Here is a 22,130-nt window from a genome sequence, read left to right as displayed (position 1 = left end):
GGGTTGGATGTGCAAAAACTTAAGCAAAATCCAACGTGACCAAGTGACGTTCGGTTTTGCAGAGGTGGCACTGCAACTCCTGTTTAAAGAGATTCGAGAAGCACGAACAACCATGGGCGAGGTGAGAGTCTAGCACAAGGAACACTCCTAGGCGTCTACAAGAATGGTCTTTGATGAGGCAAAGTCAAGCACTAACACTAGGCATGCTCCGAGGCGTAGAAGAATGGTCTATGATGAGGCAAAGTCAAGCACTAGCACTAGGAATGCTCCTAGGCATAGAAGAATGGTCTTTGATGAGGCGACAGATAGAGTCAAGCACTATGAATGCTCTTTAGAGATGAGGACAATCTCATCTAGATGAGCGTGATGTTTCTACGGCCTCAACTAGGTCAACTTAGATTTCTGAATTTTTGAGCTTCTTTTATCTTTCATGATGTTTTGGATGGCATTTTGGGTGATCACTAGATGATGTCTTCTGCTCTTTGTTGCTTTTATCAAACGGATATTATGTCTATTTGCTATGTAGATATTATGTGACACTCTCTCTACTTATGTTGTTCTATATGTGATTTGGAATAGGTTATGAAAGTGCTATTATTGCAACTAACTCTTTGTTGTAATGGATAGTGCATATTGATGTGCTTATGCACGAATGGCTTAAGAGAATAACTAAGATTAGTTGCTTATTTTTTTAGCAATTTCTATTCCAAACATGTGGTGTTTAATATGCTTTTAAGTATCTTAAGTATGTTATTTATATGATGGATGCAAGTTTTTTGTCTAATGTAACATAAAACATCTATAATGTGGTAGCTCTTCACATGCATGTGTAAGACCTTAAAAAACGGCATGTGTGCACACATTCATTCATCATGCATGAATGTGTGCATGCATGTGTCTGTATTTGTATGCACATGTATGTTGCATGTGTGTGTGTGCTCACATGTGTGTGTTTGTGTTTGTGTTTGTGTCACATGTAAGTTGCATGTGTTTGTGTGTGCATGCATATGCAACGTGGATGTGTATTCTATGTGCATGTGTGTGTGTGTGTGTGTGTGTGTGTGTGTTTTTTCATGTGCATGTATGTGTATGTGTGTGTGTGTGCGTTTCATGTGGATGTGTGTGTTTCATGTGCATGCAAATGTGTTCTCTGTGCATGAGCACGTGTCATATATGCAAACACCTATAGAGTGCTTTACTTTGGTCATCAATCGACCTAATGAAGGTGAGTCTAAGAGTGAGCCGATGCCCGCAAGAGGTGGGTATGGGCCACTTGTTTTTAATACGACAAGCTTATTAGCACTAGTATTGTAGAAAAAAAACCAACCTTTTGAATATATTTTCTCTCATAATAGTACTATGTTGTAATAAAAAATTGATGTTTGCATTAAATGAGGGAAAATAATTCCTTTGCATGTTCCTATACACAATTTCTTTCAACTATCATTGGTTAGCATTTCTATATAAAAAAATTTATTTTCATATTAATTTATAATATGTTGTTTTGTTTTCACATTGTAGTCAAGATAATCAAATGCTAGCATAGCAACTTCCACATTTCTTTGGTGGATTAAAAAATGGCATTATGTAGTCAAGATAATCAAATGCTAGCATAGCAACTTCCACATTTCTTTGGTGGATTAAAAAATGGCATTATGTCAATAACATAGTACGATCTAGAACTTTCTTTCATAGTTTTTTTCTCATGTTTGACTCTTATTTTTATAAAACATGAATTACCCTTGAGCATTTTGTGATGCATGTCATTTTTATGGCTCACTTACAGGGCTTGTTTTGTTTAATCACTATATTTTTATGGCTCACTTATACAAGGCTACTTTTGTTTAATCACTATATTTTATTATAATTATTTACCTTGTAACACAATGCCTATTTTCTACTAAGTGTGCTGTTTTAAACCTTGTTGCTAGGGTGTATTCATCTTAGTCACAGGCTCAAAATTAAGGTTAACTTAATGTTTTACAAGATCGTACCACCCCTAATAGAGGCACATGAATCTTTTATCAATAAAAGAGATTGTTTTTTGTAGAAAATCTCTCTAATAGAAGAAGAGGGACATGAATCTTTTATCAAGAAGAAGAAGAAGAAGAAGAAGAAGCAATTCCAAGAGACCAAATATGATCTATTCGACACGAGAGAGAGAGAGAGAGAGAGAGAGAGAGAGAGAGAGGTTTTTCTTAACATTGTAGGAGAAATCCCAAGAGACCAAATATGATCTATCCCATGAGAGAGAGAGAGAGAGAGAGAGAGAGAGAGAGAGAGAGCATTATTTTCTCAAAACATGAGGTGAACAATTGTTTTCAACCTTCTTGCAACCTCCACCCAATTAGGTGACTCTTAACTTCCACACCATACCTTCTATAAACCCTACTATCAAGGTCTAGTTGGTTAGGAGAATTTAATAGTTGTTACTATCATGTTGAAGGGGAATGTATATAGGGAGGCAATTCCTATTTGAAAGGTGATGGGTTGCTCACCATGTTTCAAATGATATTTTTCCTCCAATCTATTCTATTGGAGCATGCCAAAAGGTCATTGAGAGCAAGAGCTCCTTAAATTTATGATATGCAATGCTTGATGAACCTTAAGTTTGAAACACTAGGTTGAAAGCATTCTCATGGGCATGCGTTTAGATGGAGGGATTTGAGAGACTTGCAACCAGTTCACTTGTGTTTTTTATTTGAACAATGGCTTGTACTAGACAAAAACACTCGACCTTATATATATATTTTTGGTAAGATATTGTAATGCTTAATAAAAAATATAACTATTTTTGCACGCGCACGTGCGCACACACACACACTCTCTCTCTCTCTCTCTCTACTAGAGTGATTGATTAAGCATACTTTATTCCTTCTTATGACTATTCTTTCTTAATTAAAAATAATGACATTTGTTATTTTATAAAATTAGAGAAATGTAACATTTTCTTAGAGAGAGAGAGAGAGAGAGAACTAACTACCAATGCCTTTTTCTCTCTCTCATTTTTTGAAAACTGATTTATCAATTTTTATCCAGTTTAATGAAAGAATTATTTTACTTTAAGACAAACACGCTCTTGCTAAAATAATAAGTATAAAATCAATAGAAATAAGATGAACAAAGGGTAAAGACACTGAATGAGAAGGACACGTTCAATTCTCTTAGTAGGAAATTCAGGAACAAACTATTGGATATCTGAATCAGGAATTCTCAACAAACTGAGGGAAAAACCAACATATCTGAATCACGAATTCTCAACAAACCGACTGTTGGATTACTTAAGGAAAGTACACTAACAATATAATGTTGCTGACAATATAATCTTAGGAAAAAACAAAGGAAAAGTACACATAAAAAGCTCTTAAAAATAGCAGGAAGAGAGGAATAATTAGGGGAAAACACTTAAGTGATACATAAATTAGGGTAAATATATGCCCAAAACGTAGTGCAAAGTAAAGTTTGCCGATACAAGACAATCGGTACAAATCAAGAACCACACACACCTGCACATGCACACATGCTCAACCATGCAAATAACTTCAAAATCATGTCTGTGTGCAGCTATGTCTTGCATGTTTAGAGTCATTGGAACTAGAATACCTACATATATACCGTGACTAGTCTTAGAAGCTCCCCCCACCAGTATCATGTATAGAGTTGTTCTGATATGGAGAGAGAGAGAGAGATTAACAACTACAAAAGACCCCAAGGGTCTATGAGACCAAAAGTCATTCAATGGTACCATGGATATACTGAGCCATGGAAAATTGAAAGATAAAGTTCTAAAAAACATCCAACACTAGTGCATGCACATGTAATCGGCAGTTGATCCTACGTAGAGTGAGATATTACGTGATCAGCTAATGACGAGAGAGAGAGAGAGAGAGAGAGAGAGAGAGAGAGAGAGAGAGTTTTCACTCTATTTTGTCAAGGATTTCCATCTCCAGTAGAGCAATGATATTCCCCGAGTGTGTTCACAAATACATGTCTGCCTTCCCAAAGGCTGACCTTTCTTAGTGAGAAGGATATAATACTCTCCTCCTGTATTTAAATTCCTCTGGTTTTTGCAGGATTTTGGAGCTCAGCCACACGCTTCTCTGTTCTTTCCAAAGCCACTCTGAATTTCGAAATTAGCTGCAATGAATAGAGCATAATGATCACATTGTATCCTTAAGACAAAGTTCTGAACACTTGAATCAATATCTTTAAACTTATGCATCTTACACAAAGACGGAGTATGCATTCCAGTGGGGCATAGCCCCTAAATAAATTTGAAGATCTGCAAGCCCATATTAGCTCCTTTTTACACATACAGCCTGAAATTTGCAGATGGATGGGTTGTGGGCTGGCTTGATTGCCTGTCCGCAGTCCCCCATCCCTGGTCAAGTTCTCTGACAGCAAGAAAGGGCAGGCTGGGCTGTGTATGTGCAAAGGCACTTAGAGACTGCATTTATTCATTGAGCTAGCATGGATGATTAGATTTGATGAAAAGCTGCAAGATCTATGTCTTATACCACATTAAGCATGTATGCAACATACACACATGAATGTGGCTCATACCAGGTTTATTTCTTCTTCTGTGATAATGAGGGCTGGAGATAGCAGAACCATATCCTTCGATATGCGCACTAGCAACCCTTCCTCCTCACATTCATTGCGAAAGTAGATGCCGATACCTGGAATTTTACATGTGACTTCTTAACATGCTATAACTTACACAAGCTGTAAAGAGATGTACGTATACCATGCCCTTCATAAGAGCAAAGTGTACATTCATCAGCAGCTAACAAAAAATACATACCCCATTCTGGTGGAAACGGCTTATACATCACCTTGCTGGCAGAAAATTCAACTGCCATGATTAGTCCAAGACCGCGGATCTAACATTGGTTTACAAGAATCCGTTCATTAGCATCTAGATAAGAATCTAAAATGTCTTAATCCCTTGCATATCACAAATCATATATCAATGTTGAAAGACCCATTGCATATATACCCTTCCCACCTCTACTGGCAGAGGCGCCAGGGGTGGCTGATCATAGATGAGCATCAAAGCCCGCCATCAATATCTCACCTGCTGTCCAGGTTTCACAAGCTGTTGTGTCAAAAGCCTAATGCAGAGATTCAAGTTTACCTCCCCAATAATGGGACTATCCAACAAGGCTCTCATGCCATCTTGGAAAGCCGGAGATACACTTTGTACATGATTCACGATGTTCTCCTCTCTGCAACAACAATTGAATATCAGTCTGGTTCATCCAATATTTAACCAAAAATCATGTATCTCATCATGCATTGCATCCCCTTGATTTTGAAGACTAGCAATAATAGTGATGATGATCCTTATAATTATTAGCATCCAATTATCCAATTAAGTTATGACATAAAAGCAGTTAATTCTTTCCGGGAAAAAAAAGCAGTTAATTATTTTCATTTAATGAACAACAACCAAGCATCTCATGCTAGAGACCTGTAGATTTTAAGAACCTCCAATGCAACCGCACACGATACAGGGTGACCAGAGTAGGTGAATCCATGCCCCAATTGTCCTGAACATGATCAGAATGCAAACATTGCACCAACATGGCCTTGTAGATAAGGATAGTATTCATCACTTAAGAGCTTATAATGCCTCTCTATTTCAAGATAAACTGCGTAAAACATCAAGAGTGTAGTGAAATAATGAATTTCTCAGTAATTTTTACCATGGTTATTGCTTTCTGCAAGTATAGTATCTGCAATTTTTTGACTGATCAATACTGTACCAATAGGCATGTATGCAGAAGAGAGTGCCTATGAAAGGCACACGAGGTGTTTAGAATAACAACTAGAAACTAGCACATAAATATAAAAACTACTATTACCAGCCATGAAGACTGAAAGAGTACTGGGTTTTCCCTTGATTGCTAACCTTGGCCAAAATCATGAAGTCAGGCTCAAGGCTGTATTTCTCACTACCACAAGTTGCACCCAATCTTCCAAATGCACAGACTACCTGGCAAGGATAGTAACCGAGTTCACAGGTCAAACACAATACAATGTAGATGCGACCGATGACTGGCTACAACAGGAAACATGTTTTAAAAAAAGAGTTCTAAATGCTTTCATCATTACCTCATCAACAATGAAGAGGATGTCATATTTCTTCAACAACATTTGCACCTGAATTTTTTTTGGAAAACATGAGTGAGTACTTGGGGATGCTATTTTACTTGGCATCATTTAACTTCATACAATAAATACACCCATTTTACAAGAAGGTTATCAAACCTTTTCAAAGTATGTAACAGGTGGAGGGATGACCCCGCCAGATCCCATCACAGGCTCGGCAATGAAAGCCGCAATCTAGATAATCAAAACCTCATCATTGCCATGTTAAAGCCAAGCACACCATGGCTCAACTGCTGGTTCCAATCAATATTTACTTAGCATAAGCAATGTGATTAATGCTACAATATGATTACATTATTTAATGCCTTATCGACATATTAGCAAAAAACAACGAAGCACGTGATTAATACTGCAATAAAATAGCATTTACTGCAAGGCTTACATTTTCTGGGCCTTCTTTGATAATGAGGTGCTACCTTCTTGTCGTGGAGGAAAGAAAATTTCATTATACCTTCTCGGTGATTCTTGTAGTAATGCGGGCAGTCACAATATACCACAAATGGCAGTGGCAAATCGAAACTCTGATGTATGTATGGTATCCTGTGAAATGTCCATCCACACACAATATGCATATATAAATACAAATAGAAACCAAAACCGCATGTGCACACCCATGCACACGCACACGCACATGCACATGCACATGCGCGCACACTTAAGGTTCTACAACTTGAAGCCAGCTTTGCAATTTGTAGATAAGATGTCCACCATATATGTAACCTCGCAAATTGAAAAAGGATCATTTTTCATACCCTGAAAGACTTCCAGAGATGGCTGTTGAGCCATGATAGCTGCAATAGCGAAATTCCGTTAAAAGTCTCAGAACACATAGAAGTGTTTAAAAAACAACACAAGAATGGGATCCAGGTACTTTACGCGAGTGTCCTTGCAATGAACTTTTTCTTCTTAGATCTACCCAGAGCATTGTTGTAATACCATACCAACTTCACCTGCCATGACACAAATTTTACATCACACTTTGATGTTTTAATCACGTTTTTTTTTTCTCACAAAAAGAAATGAGACAATAGTAAGAATCTATTTGGAGAAATTTACAATGCTCCATAAAGCTAAACAATTGCAGTGATTTCAAATCAAAATGCTCCATAAAGCTAAACAATTGCAGCGATTTCAAATCAAAATGTTGAAGTTTTACTTAATGATGCAAAAGTAAAAGATCCCATACCATACTGTCATTAGCCTCAGATCCACTATTGGTGAAGAAAACTTTTGCCATGTTGAAAGGCTTAAAAAATTCCAATAAATCTTTCGCCAGCTCCTGTATGAACAGCAACAATATTGTTGATTCAAGTTTCTTCAACTAATTTTATGTTGAAAGACATGTTTTTGCCTCTCTCTCTCTCTCTCCCTCTCTCCACCATATCTGGCACCTTTCCCACCACACTGTCCACCACCGCACCCATTTCACTACACACAGGTCCACTTTCACCGCTTTCTAGATGATATGTATCATGATAACATCTACCGCCAACTCTGTGAGCTTGATCCTTCAGTCCTGCTCCCTACACTCACATCCAAGCTACATTGCAGAGGCGCCATTTTCACTGCTACCTTGTGGATTTCTGCAAAGCTTTTAACACTGTCCCCCAGGCATGCCTTCTGCAGGATTTGGGTGTACCATCTATGGGGCATCACACCACTCTACAAGTCAGTTACAAGTGGGGTCAAGGCTCCAGGAGGGTGCTCACATCAGATTCAGTAGAGGAGTGACAGAGGCACTTGGATGCATTACATACCTTTTGTGAGCAGCAGGTTAACTATGGGAAGACCAAGGTTATGATCTTTTAATGTCATGTGCAAGACATGCACAGGCATACCTCAAGGCTATTCCTGAGGAAGTAACAAGATAAAGAATAAAGATCAGAACCAGATTTTGGAGCAGATACTGTGTTATTGGCTGGAGTACCTTGTGGAAGGACACAAAGGGCTGTCGGCCAGTCATGACTGGGGAATATCCCTGTCGGCTGCAGCATATATTGGATTTATTTGTCCAGGAGCTGGCCGACAGCAGGTCGCCCAGTCCATGAGATATTCCCAAGCCTATATAAGGCTTATGTGCTCATAGTTTTCAGTATTCAGCCCTTGGCTTGGCTGGATCATTAGTCTAGGGTTAGATTTAGGGTTTCTACCTTTTCAAGAATGGCAGCCTATGGCTGCAAGAACAGTTGTACCTTTTTGTACTATATGATATACTGAATACTCAGCTGTATCTCTTTCTCCTCTCTGTCTTCTCTTTGCGTTTATTCATCAGCTTGTGCCAAGATGTGTTTAGGGTTGAAAGAAGACTCCCAGAGCTTCCGCATGTTACATTGGTATCAGAGCTTCAGGCTGGTTGTGAGATATCGTTGCTGCCCATGTCCCACCCACCCTTACTCCATTGTGCATGGATGAAACCATGGCCCGGGTCTTTCTTTTGGTGGTGTGGGAATTAGGCAACTTTGTCTCAGCATCAAGCTTAGCAAGGCTAAACACTGATTCAGTCCCAGATGAAGGTGTGCAAGTCCAAGGTACACGAAAGTGCACAACTACGAGGCCCAAGACAAGGAACACACAACAGGGAAGAATTCTCAGAAGGTTTGTTGGTGGGTATTCCACAAAGCCCAAGGGGATGGCAGTCCTGTGAGTCGGGTGCCACTTGGGGCACACCAGGGAAGGCTTTCAGGCAACAGTTCCGAGGGAGGATGATCCTCCAAGGGGTGGAGTGAGAGTGCCAGACTCATTTCTCAGGAAAGAAGACTAGAGACAGTGTTCAGGGACAGGGCAGGAACAGAATGGGGACTCGATGGAACAGATGCATAGCTTGTCATCAGAGTTAGAACGGATTTGGAGACCGGGCCGAGTGTTCAATGAAAAGGTTGCCAAAGTAGGAAGGATGATATAGGGACTCGGGGAATAGAATGGGATGATGACATTCATCCAAAAAATAGGTTGGAATCCTGTCATCAAGTTTAGCTGAGGGGAATGTCATGTGCAAGACATGCACAGGCATACCTCAAGGCTAATCCTGAGGTGGCAACAAGATAAAGAATAAACATCAGAACCAGATTTTGGAGCAGATACTGTGTTATTGGCTGGAGTACCTTGTGGAAGGACACAGAGGGCTGTCGGCCAGTCATGATTGGGGAATATCCCTATCGGCTGCAGCATATATTGGATTTATTTGTCCGGGAGCTGGCCGACAGCAGGTCGCCCAGTCCATGAGATATTCCCAAGCCTATATAAGGCTTATGTGCTCATAGTTTTCAGTATTCAGCCCTTGGCTTGGCTGGATCATTAGTCTAGGGTTAGATTTAGGGTCTCTACCTTTTCAAGAAGGCAGCCTATGGCTGCAAGAACAGTTGTACCTTTTTGTACTATATGATATACTGAATACTTAGCTATATCTCTCTCTCTCCTCTCTGTCTTCTGTTTGCGTTTTTTCATCAGCTTGTTCCAAGGTGTGTTAAGGGCTGAAAGAAGACTCCCACAACTTCCGCATGTTACATTTAACATCTCTCACTCATCCAGGCACAATTTCACCTCCTTCTCCGGCCCGAGTTTCACCATGCCTCCAACAGCCTAGGCCAGATTGTGGAGGCCACGCAGCTTTAGCCCTCCTTGAGAGAGAATGGTTTCAGGCACACTTCCAGGAACCACCTTCTCTGGACCGAGCTTCACCGAGCCCCCGACAACAAAGGGCAGATTGACGAGAGGCTATGCAGCTCTAGTTCTCCTTAAGAGACTATGCTTTCAGGCACACTTCCAGGAACCTAGAACTGAACTAAAGGATGGCTCTTTGAAACCTTAGTGACCCCGCTGGTGATGTACAGAGACCTCGGGTGAGGAGGAGTGGAGGTGGATCCAGAGGCTTCGTGTCACGATGTTCTCCCACATGATCTGGAGAAAACCATCTGTACCACACCCTATCATCCTGGCAAACGGGGACACCCCCCTTGGTGGTTGATGAACTTTTCCAGATGGTGACATACATACAACACCTCCACACCCTGGATAGCCAAGCCTTGCTTGGGAGTCCTCTCAACAGCTAGTGGAGCAAAGGCATTATCGGATATGGTATGTTCCTCACACAGGGTCTCCATATGGATCGCTTATTACCACCTTTCCAATACAGCCTAGAAGCCCCCTCCCTCTGTCTCACCCCCCTTTCATATCGATATGTAGGATTCCTCCATATGGATCGCTTGCAACCTTTTCAATACAGCCTAGAAGCCCCCTCCCTTGTCTCACCCATCAGGATACCAACTAGACCATTTGCTTTGATCTCCTCAGCTTACACGCCCACAGCACCTGGCACACGCCCCCTGGAGCTACCCATGAAAATGCAGTTCTACTACTGCAGAGATCAAATCTTCAGATGGATTCATCCAGAGGTCCGGAAACCTGCACAAGCATATGTCACATGGCATGTGCAATCGTGATTGGGCAGATCCAGGTTTCATCTCACCACCTCGGAGCGGAGACATGGAGAGCAAAGGGCATTGCCAGAGAGGACAGGATTTGTAGACTTGACTCTTCACGAGGTTGAGACGGAGGAACACTACATTTGCAAATGCCCAGCATATTATGAAATACAGGGGAGGTTCCACTGCCTTTTTTCGAGAAGGATTTGGTCCATTGTCCAGGATCGTTGATTTCCCTGGCCAGCGATGCTTGGGACTACCTGACAGAGCGGAACAGGCACAGAGACTCACTCCTCAGAGATAGCAGAGCCCAGCCTTGGGACACCTCATACCATTTCTAACTTCTTCTCAGTACAGGACAGCATCACGATCAGCAACCCAGAGAGGTACATTAGCACACAGACCCACCCAAGAGGATCACTCACCCTCCTGACCGATCCAGAACCCACCTTAACTACCCGAAGTAATATGGGGCTGCACTTGCCAGCTAGAGTGCATTTGACATTGAATGCGCACCTTGGACTCCAATAACTAACAAGACATCATGATTGGCCACACATTGACCAAAATTTATGGAGTAGTCTTGGAGGCTCATACTAGCGCATGGGCAGAGAGACACAAAGGACTGATTTAGGAGGAACTATTTGACCCTAGACCACATCTTCACACTATGGGCTGCCATCAAGGAGGTGAGAGCACAAAAGCAACATCTCTTTTAGCTTCATGGATTTCAGGACCGCCTTTTGACGGTGCCAAGGTCAATGCTTTTATTGTCTACAGGAGCTCCACTTTCCACCAGAAATGATGTGGCACTCATCACTCGGTGACTATGGCCAAGTTCCAGCTCCAAGTGGTATGTTAAATGAGATTCGTAGCACCATTAATGTAAAACACGGCTGCCACACTCTCCCCTCCACTCTTTGGGCTATGCATTGATGAGATCTCAGACTTCATAGACAGATTGTGGGGTACAAGGTTAGTGCCCTTCTTCTGGTATGTGGATGACATAGTTCTTATCTCGGATTCAGACGAGGGGTTGTCGAGAGATTGGATGCAGTTTGGACATATCGCGAGGAGAGGGATTACATAGTGAAACTGGGGGTTTCGCAGACTTGGGCAAAGATTTCCAAATGCTATCTAAGATCAGTGCCTCCACAAAATTTAGTCATCAACTAAGCCACTTGAGATGGCATGATTTGATTTGTTTGTGGTTCTCTTCCAAATTCTCTTGCCACCCCCCTTCCTGTTTGCTCAGCCAGTCTCGACATATATGCTGCAACAGGGGTTGCAGCTAGAGGGGTTTGTACATACCTAGCACTAGGCATCCCATAAAATGGTACGGCAGGTACAAAAGGTGTAATTCTAGGAGCGACACTTGCTCCTCAGGTCACATATGTAGGTCTTCTTATTGAAGACGTCATTTGTTGCTGGAACAGTCACGGCTGGTCTAATACTGGTTAACAGGGACAGAATACCGAAATATGCATTCCCATGGTTTTTGTCTCGATCACTATGGGAGTCTCTCTTTCTCTCTTTTCTCTTGTGACCATTACCACATGAGAGTCATGGCTAAGTTTGGACAGCTGCGTTTGTCAAAATCCCAAAGGATCTCCTCGTGGAACGCTCCTGGTACGAGACTCAAAACCTGCAAACAAACAAAACAAACAAGAAGGGGGTGCAGGCTTGACTCACCTCCCAACCATGACAACCGTAGGCAAGCCCACAGTCTTGGCTGTCCCCACACCGAGCCACGAGTTGAGCTAACTAGGTTGACGTACCGACCAATCTCCACCTCGCGACGTCCCATACTGCCACGAAGCTACCCTCGCGGGCCTCGAGATTGCTGTCGGCCTCGGCTGCGTAAAGCAGGTGCTCGTCTGCACTAGATCCAAGCTCCAGACCATAGAGCTCTCACAAATCACGCGAGACTCTATATGACTAATGACTAACCTTGGTCTTGGCCAGTCATCGGGCATCCACACTTGGGCGCCCGCCCGTCCATACTTGGGTGCCCGCCCGTTAGTCTATCCCTAACTCAGCTCGCCAATCAACCTGCCTAGCTCCAAGCTTCCCCAAACCTCGAAGCTAGTCTTGTGTGCGTATAGCACACCGTAGATACACACTGTGCACATGACATACTCCCCGCTCACTCCTGAGCTCACTAAAAAGCCAAGGTAATCTCTCTGAAGAGTAGCCAATGTCTCCCATGTAGCGTCCTTCTCAACACGATCCTGCCACTTGATCTTGTATTCCGTGATAAGCGTATTACACAATCTTCTTTCACCAAATCTAAGAATCTTTTCAGGTTCGTGCGGAACAAATGTCATGTCCTCGACATCTATGATTTCTTAAGGAGTAACTAATTTTCTTTCTTTTGGGGTTCTTCGTAGCCGGTTTACCAGACTCATACCGTTTACAAGTTAAAAATAACAATTGCAAAACTTTGGACGAGGCCATTCATTCAGCTCGTCTCTATGATGATAAAATGGACTCTTCCAAGTCTAAACACATAACCGAGCAGGGGAACAAGCATAAAAGAAAGTTCTTCGCACCAATGGCTAACACGACTGAAGGAAAGTCTTCGGACCAACCTTTGAAGAATTCTAGTTTGACATCAGTGAAGAAGAAACGACTCCTTAAGACTTTGAAGCTCAAGAAGGAGGGACGACGTTTCATGCGTACGTCAGTTACTGTACTTTCTTGTCCTAGTACATGTTCTAATTGTTTGTTCAACTCTAAAGTTTTTGGCTTGCATGATCTTCTCCGAGTTTATGGAGAAGTGAATGGCCATAGAATCCACATTCTTCTAGACCCTGGCAGCTCACACAATTTTGTTAACTACAAACTTGTGCAGAAATTGAGTCTTGATACGACACCCAGCGATCATACCTATGAGGTACGCCTACCTGCGGAAAGGCAAGTATGGGATCGAAAGGTGGAGATGCTACCAATCCAGATTCAGGACTACAAAGATACTCTGGAATGCTATGTTATGCGCCTAGAAAATGTAGACTTGTTATTAGGGATTGAGTGGTTTAAGACTCTTCAAGTCCAGATAGATTGGTCTAGTCATATTTTTTCTTTTCAGCATGGGAACACCCAGTATAGTATCTTAGGTAATTGTATACATCCCTCTCAGGGACCTCTTGTAAATACAGTTGATTTTGGAAATATAATGGATTCTTCTTTATATACCGCTTTTGTCAGCAGCCTGGACATTTCCGAGTCTGAAAGGGATCTGGTGGACTCCAGGATGTTTAAATATTTGGAAAGTACAAGCTTTGGGAATGGGAGATTATCCTAGAATACTAAGGACCACACTCCTAAAATTTAGGAGAGTTGCTATTTTTGACCCGACTCCGATGGAAATTCTGTTGGCGTCATTACATCTGGAATTGAGCAGATACCAAGAGTTGGCAAAGTGCCTATGACAGAATGTCTACCAGTTGGGATATTTTTAGAGGTAAAGATTATGGAAGGACCCATCTCTTAGATTGGAACATGTGGCAAGAAAGTGGACCAAAGTGAGACAAGTGGCCTGACACTTGTTAGAAAAAGGATCAAAGTGAGACAAGTGGTCTCACACTTGTCACTTCAGCTATTGTGTGGCTCTCCACTTGTCATCGTAACCTTCTCTTGCCATTTTGGTTCATGGGAGGCACAAATCTATAAATTGGAGCCCTCTCTCTTCATTAATAGAGGCTCTCTTGCTGCACACTAGCCTCTACCACCGTTACAGGCTGCCCTAATGACGGCTACTCTTTTTCTCTCTCACTTGAAGGCTGCCCATGAAGAATACCGGCTATTGGGGACTGTTTTGGAGTGCACACGTTTAGCACTCTTTCCATACGGATATTGTGGATTATATTATCAAGCTTACAGGCAAGCTATATGGAGATATATCTCGGGATATCTTAAGGATATGGTGAGGAGATATTTCTTTTGGCCTCATGACCAACCTGGCAAAGAACAGCTAAGTATACTTTGAGTTTGCAAAGTTAGTGCTTTTGCTATTTACTATGAAGTGTTTTTGATGTTCACTAACCCTTGTATAGCTATGCAAGGAGAAAGGTGTTGTTGTTTGCCTTGAGATGGTTTCAGGGAAACATTGTTTATGGCTCCCTTTAATGGCTCCCTTTAATGGGATGAATTCTTTTCATGGCTCCCTTTAATGGGATGAATTCTTTTCATGGCTCCCTTTATTGGGAAACATTGTTTATGGCTCCCTTTAATGGGATGAATTCTTTTCATGGCTCCCTTTATTGGGATGGATTATATCCATGGAGATTTCTTTCTTGGACGAGATTTATAAAGATATTGGGCTTCACAAGCAACTTCTATGGACGAATCTGTCCGAGTTTATAGAGAAGAAATCTTTGGATATCTCATGGATATGATGCTCTTATGGATAAAGTCCACCTCTACTCCAAGGTGTGTGGTTAGCACAGAGTATGTGGTAAGAGTTATGGTATACAGGTCTATGGATTCTTGGACTTCTTTTCTAGGGATTTGGATCCATCCTCAGGTTTATGGATTATGTTTATGACTCCCTTTTACTGGGATGGATTATTCCTTTTGGCTCTCTTTATTTGGGATGCATTGGACTTATGAAACTCATGATTCACATACCCTGTGTAGTGTTCTCTTGTCCTACGTGCTCTCTTGAAGATTGTTTCTACCATGTGAGGGTGGAACAATAGAGAGCAGATGAAAGGGAACATGGGCACTTCAAAGGGTAGTGACAAGCACAACATACCCTGTGTAGTGTTCTCTTGTCCTACGTGCTCTCTTGAAGATTGTTTCTACCCTGTGTGGGTGGAACAATAGAGAGTAGATGGAAGGGAACATGGGCACTTGAGAGGGTAGTGTGAGTTGGTGGCCGAATTGCCTACAGACTATTGGTGGCCGAAATGTCTATAAACTATCTGTAGCAGAAATGCTTATGGAACACCAGGCTATTTATGCTTGCGAGTGATTATTTTATCTTGTTACTTGAGCCCACCTCTCATCCAAGGTGTGTGGTCAGAGTACCAACACGGAGTGCAAGTGGTAAAGTGGACATGACGGGACTTATGTCTATGCCAAGGGTCATGTGGACAAATGTCTTGTTGGCAGGAGACTTATTTTGTCTTGCCCATTTACTTGGGACATGGATTATGATATCTGGACTTATGGGACTGTTTGTTTCGCCCAATTACTTGGGACATGGATTATGATATCTGGACTTATGGGATTGATTTGTCTCGCCCATTTACTTGGGACATAATTATGATATCTAGACTTATGGGACTATTTTTGTCTTGCCCATTTATCTTGGGACATGATTTTGATATTGGTATTATGGAGACTTATTTAGTCTCGCCCATTTCTTTGGGACATGGATTCTTCAATTATATTGGATTTTTGAGACTGTCTCGTCTCGCCCAATCGATGGGACATGATTATATCTTGAATATATGGCTTGAAGCTTAACGTTGCGGACAACTTTTAAGAAGCTGGGGAGGATGTCACCAGCCTGGACATTTCCCAGTCTGAAAGGGGTCTGGTGGACTCCAGGATGTTTAAATATTTGGAAAGTACAAGCTTTGGGAATGGGAGATTATCCTAGAATACAAAGGACCACACTCCTAAAATTTAGGAGAGTTGCTATTTTTGGCCCGACTCCGATGAAAATTCTATTCGCATCATTACATCTGGAATTGAGCAGATACCAAGAGTTGGCAAAGTGCCTATGACAGAATGTCTACCAGTTGGGATATTTTTAGAGGTAAAGATTATGGAAGGACCCATCTCTTAGATTGGGACATGTGGCAAGAAAGTGGACCAAAGTGAGACAAGTGGCCTGACACTTCTTAGAAAAAGGATCAAAGTGAGGTTAGGTTGATCTTAGAATTGCCCCACCCACTAATTACAAAGATGTGCAAAGATTTATGGGCCACATTGGGTATTACTGCCGCTTCATAATATTTTATGCTGAAATTGCCAGATCATTATATAAGCTACTCTTCAAGCAGGACTATGGTGGCCTACGTTGTTCGGGGATGCCATAGAGTTTGCTAAAAGATGTGAAGAGTGTCAGCAATTTGCTATCCCGCAACAAAGGGACAGGATGCCACTTACCCCTGTTATTATAAACCTTTTGAGAAATGGGGAATTAATTTTATTGGACCGATTAGTCCAGCTGTGCATCCATCACAAGTTCGATATGTGATCGTGGCCATAGACTACTTCACGAAATGGGCAGAAGCCAGAGCCTCTAAGCGAGCTGATACACGCAAATCTATAAATTGGAGCCCTCTCTCTTCATTAATAGAGGCTCTCTTGCTGCACACTAGCCTCTACCACCGTTTTACAGGCTGCCCTAATGATGGTTGCTCTTTTTCTCTCTCACTTGAAGGCTGCCCATGAAGAATACCGGCTGTTGGGGACTGTTTTGGAGGCTTCCATCGCGAAGAAATACTGAAGGCAAGGGTATTTAATCATTTATTATGATTTCTAGCCATTGTACTTGTTGTGCCAGCATTTGTACTTGCTGTACCTACTGTACCAGCCCTTGTATGGCTATACCAGCTTTTGTACTTGCTGTACCATCCATTGTACCGATTGTACCAGCTTCTGTAATTGTTGTATCACCCATTGTACTGGCTGTACCAGCTTATGTACTTGCTGCACTTGTTGTACCAGCCACCGTACCGACTGTACCAACCACTATACCTGTTGTACCAGCCACTGTATCGGCTGTACCAACCATTGTACCTTGTACTTGCTGTACCATTTCTATTGCATGAAGACCCGTGGTTTTTGGGGAAGAATCAGTACCCACACAGAGGTATATGGATTATATTGTTGGCTCGGCATTTTTACAGCCTATGTTCCGGCTTGGTTGCCTCGTGTTAGGCTGTGTTATGGCATTTGTATATGGATAATCCGGCATCTCCCGTGGGGAGAGTAAGGCTCTCAAAGCTTGTACATGATATTATTCTCCTTGGGTAATAAAATACTCCCAAGGGGGGGGGGGGGGGGGGGGGGTCGGCCCATTCCGGCCTCTATGCGGTGTCACACGTGCAAGCTCCATTTTCAGCATTTGTGGATGTTTTGTCCAGCTTTATGTTTTATGCAAAGTGATGATGGATATATGTTAAGGCTATGGCCATGTTTAAATGTTTTAATATGCATTGATGGTATCAACAAGTGTGTCAAAGGCCCTAGTCCCCCGCGCACCTGCCGCGAGTTTCAGCTTTCCATTGTGTATTGATTCCACTTTCTTCATTTCTCATACCTTCCATGGATGTCAATGAATTAAGTGTGTTTGAAAGCAAAGAATTACAGAAGATACTTGATTCGTTTCAAGATGTATTTCCTAAGGAACTGCCATCGGGTTTACCACCTGAAAGGGCAGTAGATCATCGTATTGACTTAATTCCTGGTGCCCATCCTGTCAGTATTCCACCTTACAGGATGAGCCAAGCTGAGGAAGATGAGTTGGCTAAACAACTCGAAGACTATTTGAGGATGGGCCAGATCCGTCCAAGTAAATCACCTTGGGGTGCACCTATGTTGCTTAGGAGAAAGAAGGACAACACCTGGAGAATGTGTATAGATTACAAGAGATTGAACAAGCTGACAATTAAGAACCGTTATCCTCTCCCTAGATCAGATGACCTGATTGACCGGTTAGCAGAAGCGAAATATTTCACGAAGATAGATTTATGTACTGGCTATCACCAGATACGTATTCATGAAAGGCATGTCAAAAGAACCGCCTTTCAGACTAGGTATGGCCATTACGAGTTTCTCGTATTACCTTTTGGGTTAACCAATGCTCCAGCCACTTTCCAGCAAATGATGAACGATCTTTTTCGTGAACATTTGGGGAAATTTGTGGTGGTATTCCTAGATGATATTTTGATATATAGTCGTACTCTTGAGGATCATGTTAGACACCTCAGGATTGTCTTATCTATTTTAAGACAGAATCGACTATATGCTAAATTAAGTAAATGTGAGTTTTTTATGACAGAACTCATTTACTTGGGACACAAGATCACTAGAGATGGATTGAGCATTGACTATGACCGAGTTCAGAAGGTTCTGGACTGGCCTATACCGCAAACAATGAAACAACTTCGTTCTTTTCTCGGTTTTGTTGTTTTTCTTCGAAAATCGGTGCGGGAGTACTCTCAGCTCACACTACCGATGACCGACTTATTGAAAGGTCGTGGACGTAAGTCAAATCAGCCTATCACTTGGAATAACGATTTGGATATGGCCTTCAGACTTTTGAAAGATAAAGTCAAGGAAGCACCTATCTTAGCATTACCCGGCCTTATGTTCTTGAAACTGATGCCAGTGACTATGCCATCGGGGCTGCTCTATTTCAAGATGGTAGACCGGTTGCTTTTGAAAGTAAAAAGCTTGACGACACTCAATCTCGTTGGCCAACCCTTGAGAAGGAGCTTTATGCTGTGATTCATGCTCTCAAGGTTTGGAGACATTATTTATATGGCTCCAAGTTTGTGGTATTGACTGATCATCAGTCAATCAAGTATGTGTGTGATGCGGATGATTTGAGAGGAAGGAAAGCTCATTGGGCTGAATTAATGCAAGATTTTGATTTTGAGATCCGTTATCGGAAAGGGTCCATGAATAGTGTTGCAGATGCGCTTAGTCGAATTAGAGAGGTGAATACTTTGTCGTTCACCGAGATTTCTACTGACTTATTTCAGTCATTGAGATGGCTTTGCAGGACTGATAGTAGTTATTTTGGTCCATTCTGGCAAAAGATCCAGGGCGGGAGCTTATTGATTGACCAAGACTCAATGACTGAGCAGTCTACTGTTCAGGCTGCAGGAGGCGAGTGGATGATTCGGAATGGTTTACTATTCCGTAATAACAAAATTTGTGTACCACAGATCCCGGACATTCGGTCCAAGATTCTTAAGGAGTGTCACGACGCCCCTTCTGATGGACACCCTGGGGTACACAGGACACTATCATTAGTGAAACACACTTTTTACTGGCCAAAGATGAAAGGATATGTAGAAGATTATGTTCTCAAGTGTCAAATTTGTCAAGCAAATAAAGCTGAACGCTTTAGACAGGCTCGGTTGTTGCATCCTTTGCAAATCCCAGGTAATAAATGGGAAAGTATTTCCATGGATTTTATTACCGGATTGCCAAGAACACATCAAGGCCACGATTCTATTTGGGTTGTGGTAGATCGCTTGACAAAAATGGCTAGATTTTTACCGACTCGAAAGAATATTACAGCTATGCAATTAGCACGGCAGTTTATCGAGCAATTGTTTAGACTGTACGGGTTACCGCAAGACATAGCCAGTGATAGGGACTCTTAAGTTTACGAGTGATTTTTGAAAACTTGTTTTTGAGAAGTTGGAAACAACTTTGAATTTGAGTTCCTCAGATCATCTTCAATCCGATTGCCAGACTAAAAGAGTGAATCAGATTTTTAAGGATATGGTTCGGGCATATGTATCCAAAAGACAGAGTTCATGGGAGGATTATCTTCCTATGTTAGAATTTGCATATAACAGTACTAAGCATACGAGTACACGTTTTAGTCCTTTCATGCTTCTGTATGGTTTTCAACCTAGATCACCTGTTACAGTAGGAATCTCAGGACTTCAGCATGATGCAGCGCGTAATTTTTTGCAAGATATGCAAGAAATGTTACAAGTTGCGAAGGAATCTATTAGAAGTGTTCAAGACCGAGACAGATTTTATTCTAATAGACATCGTTCACCCAGAGAGTTGTCTGAAGGAACGATGGTGTATTTGCGAGTTCCAAAAGATTCCGAGACTTTACGGACAGGTCGATCTCCGAAATTATCCCCTACATATTGTGGACCATTTCGTATTACACGACGAATTGGTTCAGCTGCATTTGAATTGGATTGTCTTCTCATGTGAAAGTTCATCTTGTATTTCATGTCAGTAGACTTAAGGAAGTACTGGGTGAAACAAACCAGTTAGTTACTCCTCGAGAAATCATAGCTGTCGAGGACATGCCATTTGTTCCCCCCACGAACCTGAAAAGATTCTTGGATTTCCTGAAAGAAGATTGCGTAATCCGCTTATCACGGAATACAAGATCAAGTGAAAGGATCGTGTTGAGGAGGACGCTACATGGGAGACATTGACTACTCTTCAGAGAGATTACCTTGGCTTTTTAGTAAGCTCAGGAGTGAGCTCTTAGAGGAAGGGGAGTGTGTCATGTGCACAGTGTGTATCTATCGTGTGCTACACGCACGCAAGACTAGCTTTGAGGTTTGGGGAAGCTTGGAGCTAGGCAGTGTCATGTGCACAGTGTGTATCTACCGTGTGCTACACGCACACAAGACTAGCTTCGAGGTTTGGGGAAACTTGGAGCTAGGCAAGCTGATTGGCGAGCTGAGTTAGGGATAGACTAACGGGCGGGCACCCAAGTATGGACGGACGGGCGCCCAAGTGTGGACGCCTGATGACCGGCCAAGAGCGTATAAAAGGGTGACCAAGGTTAGTCATTAGTGATGTAGAGTCTCGCGTGATTTGTGAGAGCACTATGGTCTTGGAGCCTGGATCTAGTGCAGACGTGCACCTGCTTTACGCAGCCGAGGCCGGCAGCAATCTCGAGGCCCACGAGGGTAGCTTCGTGGCGGTATGGGACGTCACGAAGAGGAGATTGGTCGGTACGTCAACCTAGTTAGCTCAGCTCGTGGCTCGGTGGGGACAGCCAAGACTGTGGGCTTGCCCACGGCTGTCATGGTTGGGAGGTGAGTCAGGCCTGCACCCCCCCTTGTTTGTTTGTTTGTTTGCAGGTTTCTGAAGGCACAGGAACGAATGGAAAGACATAATGAAGATATAAGTGCAAAGCAATGATAACCAAAGTACTCACATGTAGACCAAGAGAGCTTGATGTTGATTGATTTCTAAGACTAGAAAGTACAATGCCTTTATAGGATAGGCACACACACTCTAAGTGTCACATGTATATGGGATAAATCCCAATATGCCACATGGCACTCTCACACAAAGACTAGACATAAGACTCACTCTAGACACACTAGAACACTCACTTTGACTTCATGTTCTAACACCCCCCGATGAAGGCAAGGTGAGAGACTACTGGAATGAGCCAAGAACAGAACATGGCAATGACGGACTACCAACCTCCAAGTTAGAACTAGACATAGTTCCCACACAATCTCAGAGGCAAGTGAGCATGGCTCAGAGGCTAGTGAGCATGGTACAAATGACTTAGAGGCTCATCAAGCATGGCTCAGAGGTTCATTATGCATGGATGCATGAACAACTCAGAGGTCTAGACAACTGGAGCAACCTGAGATCCTATCAAAGCCAATACATGACTACACAATACATCCCCCTCCTGACTCCATAACAGAATGGTGGGGAGTCAGACACGAAAAAACAGGAAAGATTACAACATTTTAGGAGGACAATCCAAGGCTGTGAACCTGTTTATTGACTAATGACACGACTCATTATTACAAGCATTTTAGGGGGACTACGTAGGGC

The 22,130-nt window shown here is 42.3% G+C and overlaps 1 protein-coding gene across 1 annotated transcript in view; it reads right to left on the bottom strand.

Moving 5' to 3' along the window:
- Positions 1-3,629: 3,629 nt before the first annotated feature.
- The window catches only part of LOC147615656 (gamma aminobutyrate transaminase 1, mitochondrial-like), a 47,233-nt gene continuing 28,732 nt past the window's right edge, over positions 3,630-22,130 (bottom strand). Inside the window, exons 6-18 of the mRNA XM_086778200.1 lie at positions 7,361-7,453; positions 7,091-7,124; positions 6,927-6,965; positions 6,626-6,714; positions 6,274-6,348; positions 6,118-6,165; positions 5,915-5,998; positions 5,709-5,796; positions 5,474-5,552; positions 5,138-5,228; positions 4,805-4,883; positions 4,564-4,679; positions 3,630-4,137 (exon numbers count right to left, since the gene is read on the bottom strand). Of these exons, the coding sequence (XP_086634326.1) occupies positions 4,051-4,137; positions 4,564-4,679; positions 4,805-4,883; positions 5,138-5,228; positions 5,474-5,552; positions 5,709-5,796; positions 5,915-5,998; positions 6,118-6,165; positions 6,274-6,348; positions 6,626-6,714; positions 6,927-6,965; positions 7,091-7,124; positions 7,361-7,453 (1,002 nt within the window). The 3' untranslated portion in view covers positions 3,630-4,050. The remainder of the gene's footprint in view (positions 4,138-4,563; positions 4,680-4,804; positions 4,884-5,137; positions 5,229-5,473; positions 5,553-5,708; positions 5,797-5,914; positions 5,999-6,117; positions 6,166-6,273; positions 6,349-6,625; positions 6,715-6,926; positions 6,966-7,090; positions 7,125-7,360; positions 7,454-22,130) is intronic.

This window comes from Cibotium barometz, chromosome 39 (assembly GCF_041138505.1).
Source record: "Cibotium barometz isolate CiBa-2024 chromosome 39, ASM4113850v1, whole genome shotgun sequence".
Classification (NCBI taxonomy): Eukaryota; Viridiplantae; Streptophyta; class Polypodiopsida; order Cyatheales; family Cibotiaceae; genus Cibotium; species Cibotium barometz.
Note: the sequence above shows the minus strand (reverse complement) of the source record. Positions and strands in the feature narration are given on the sequence as shown.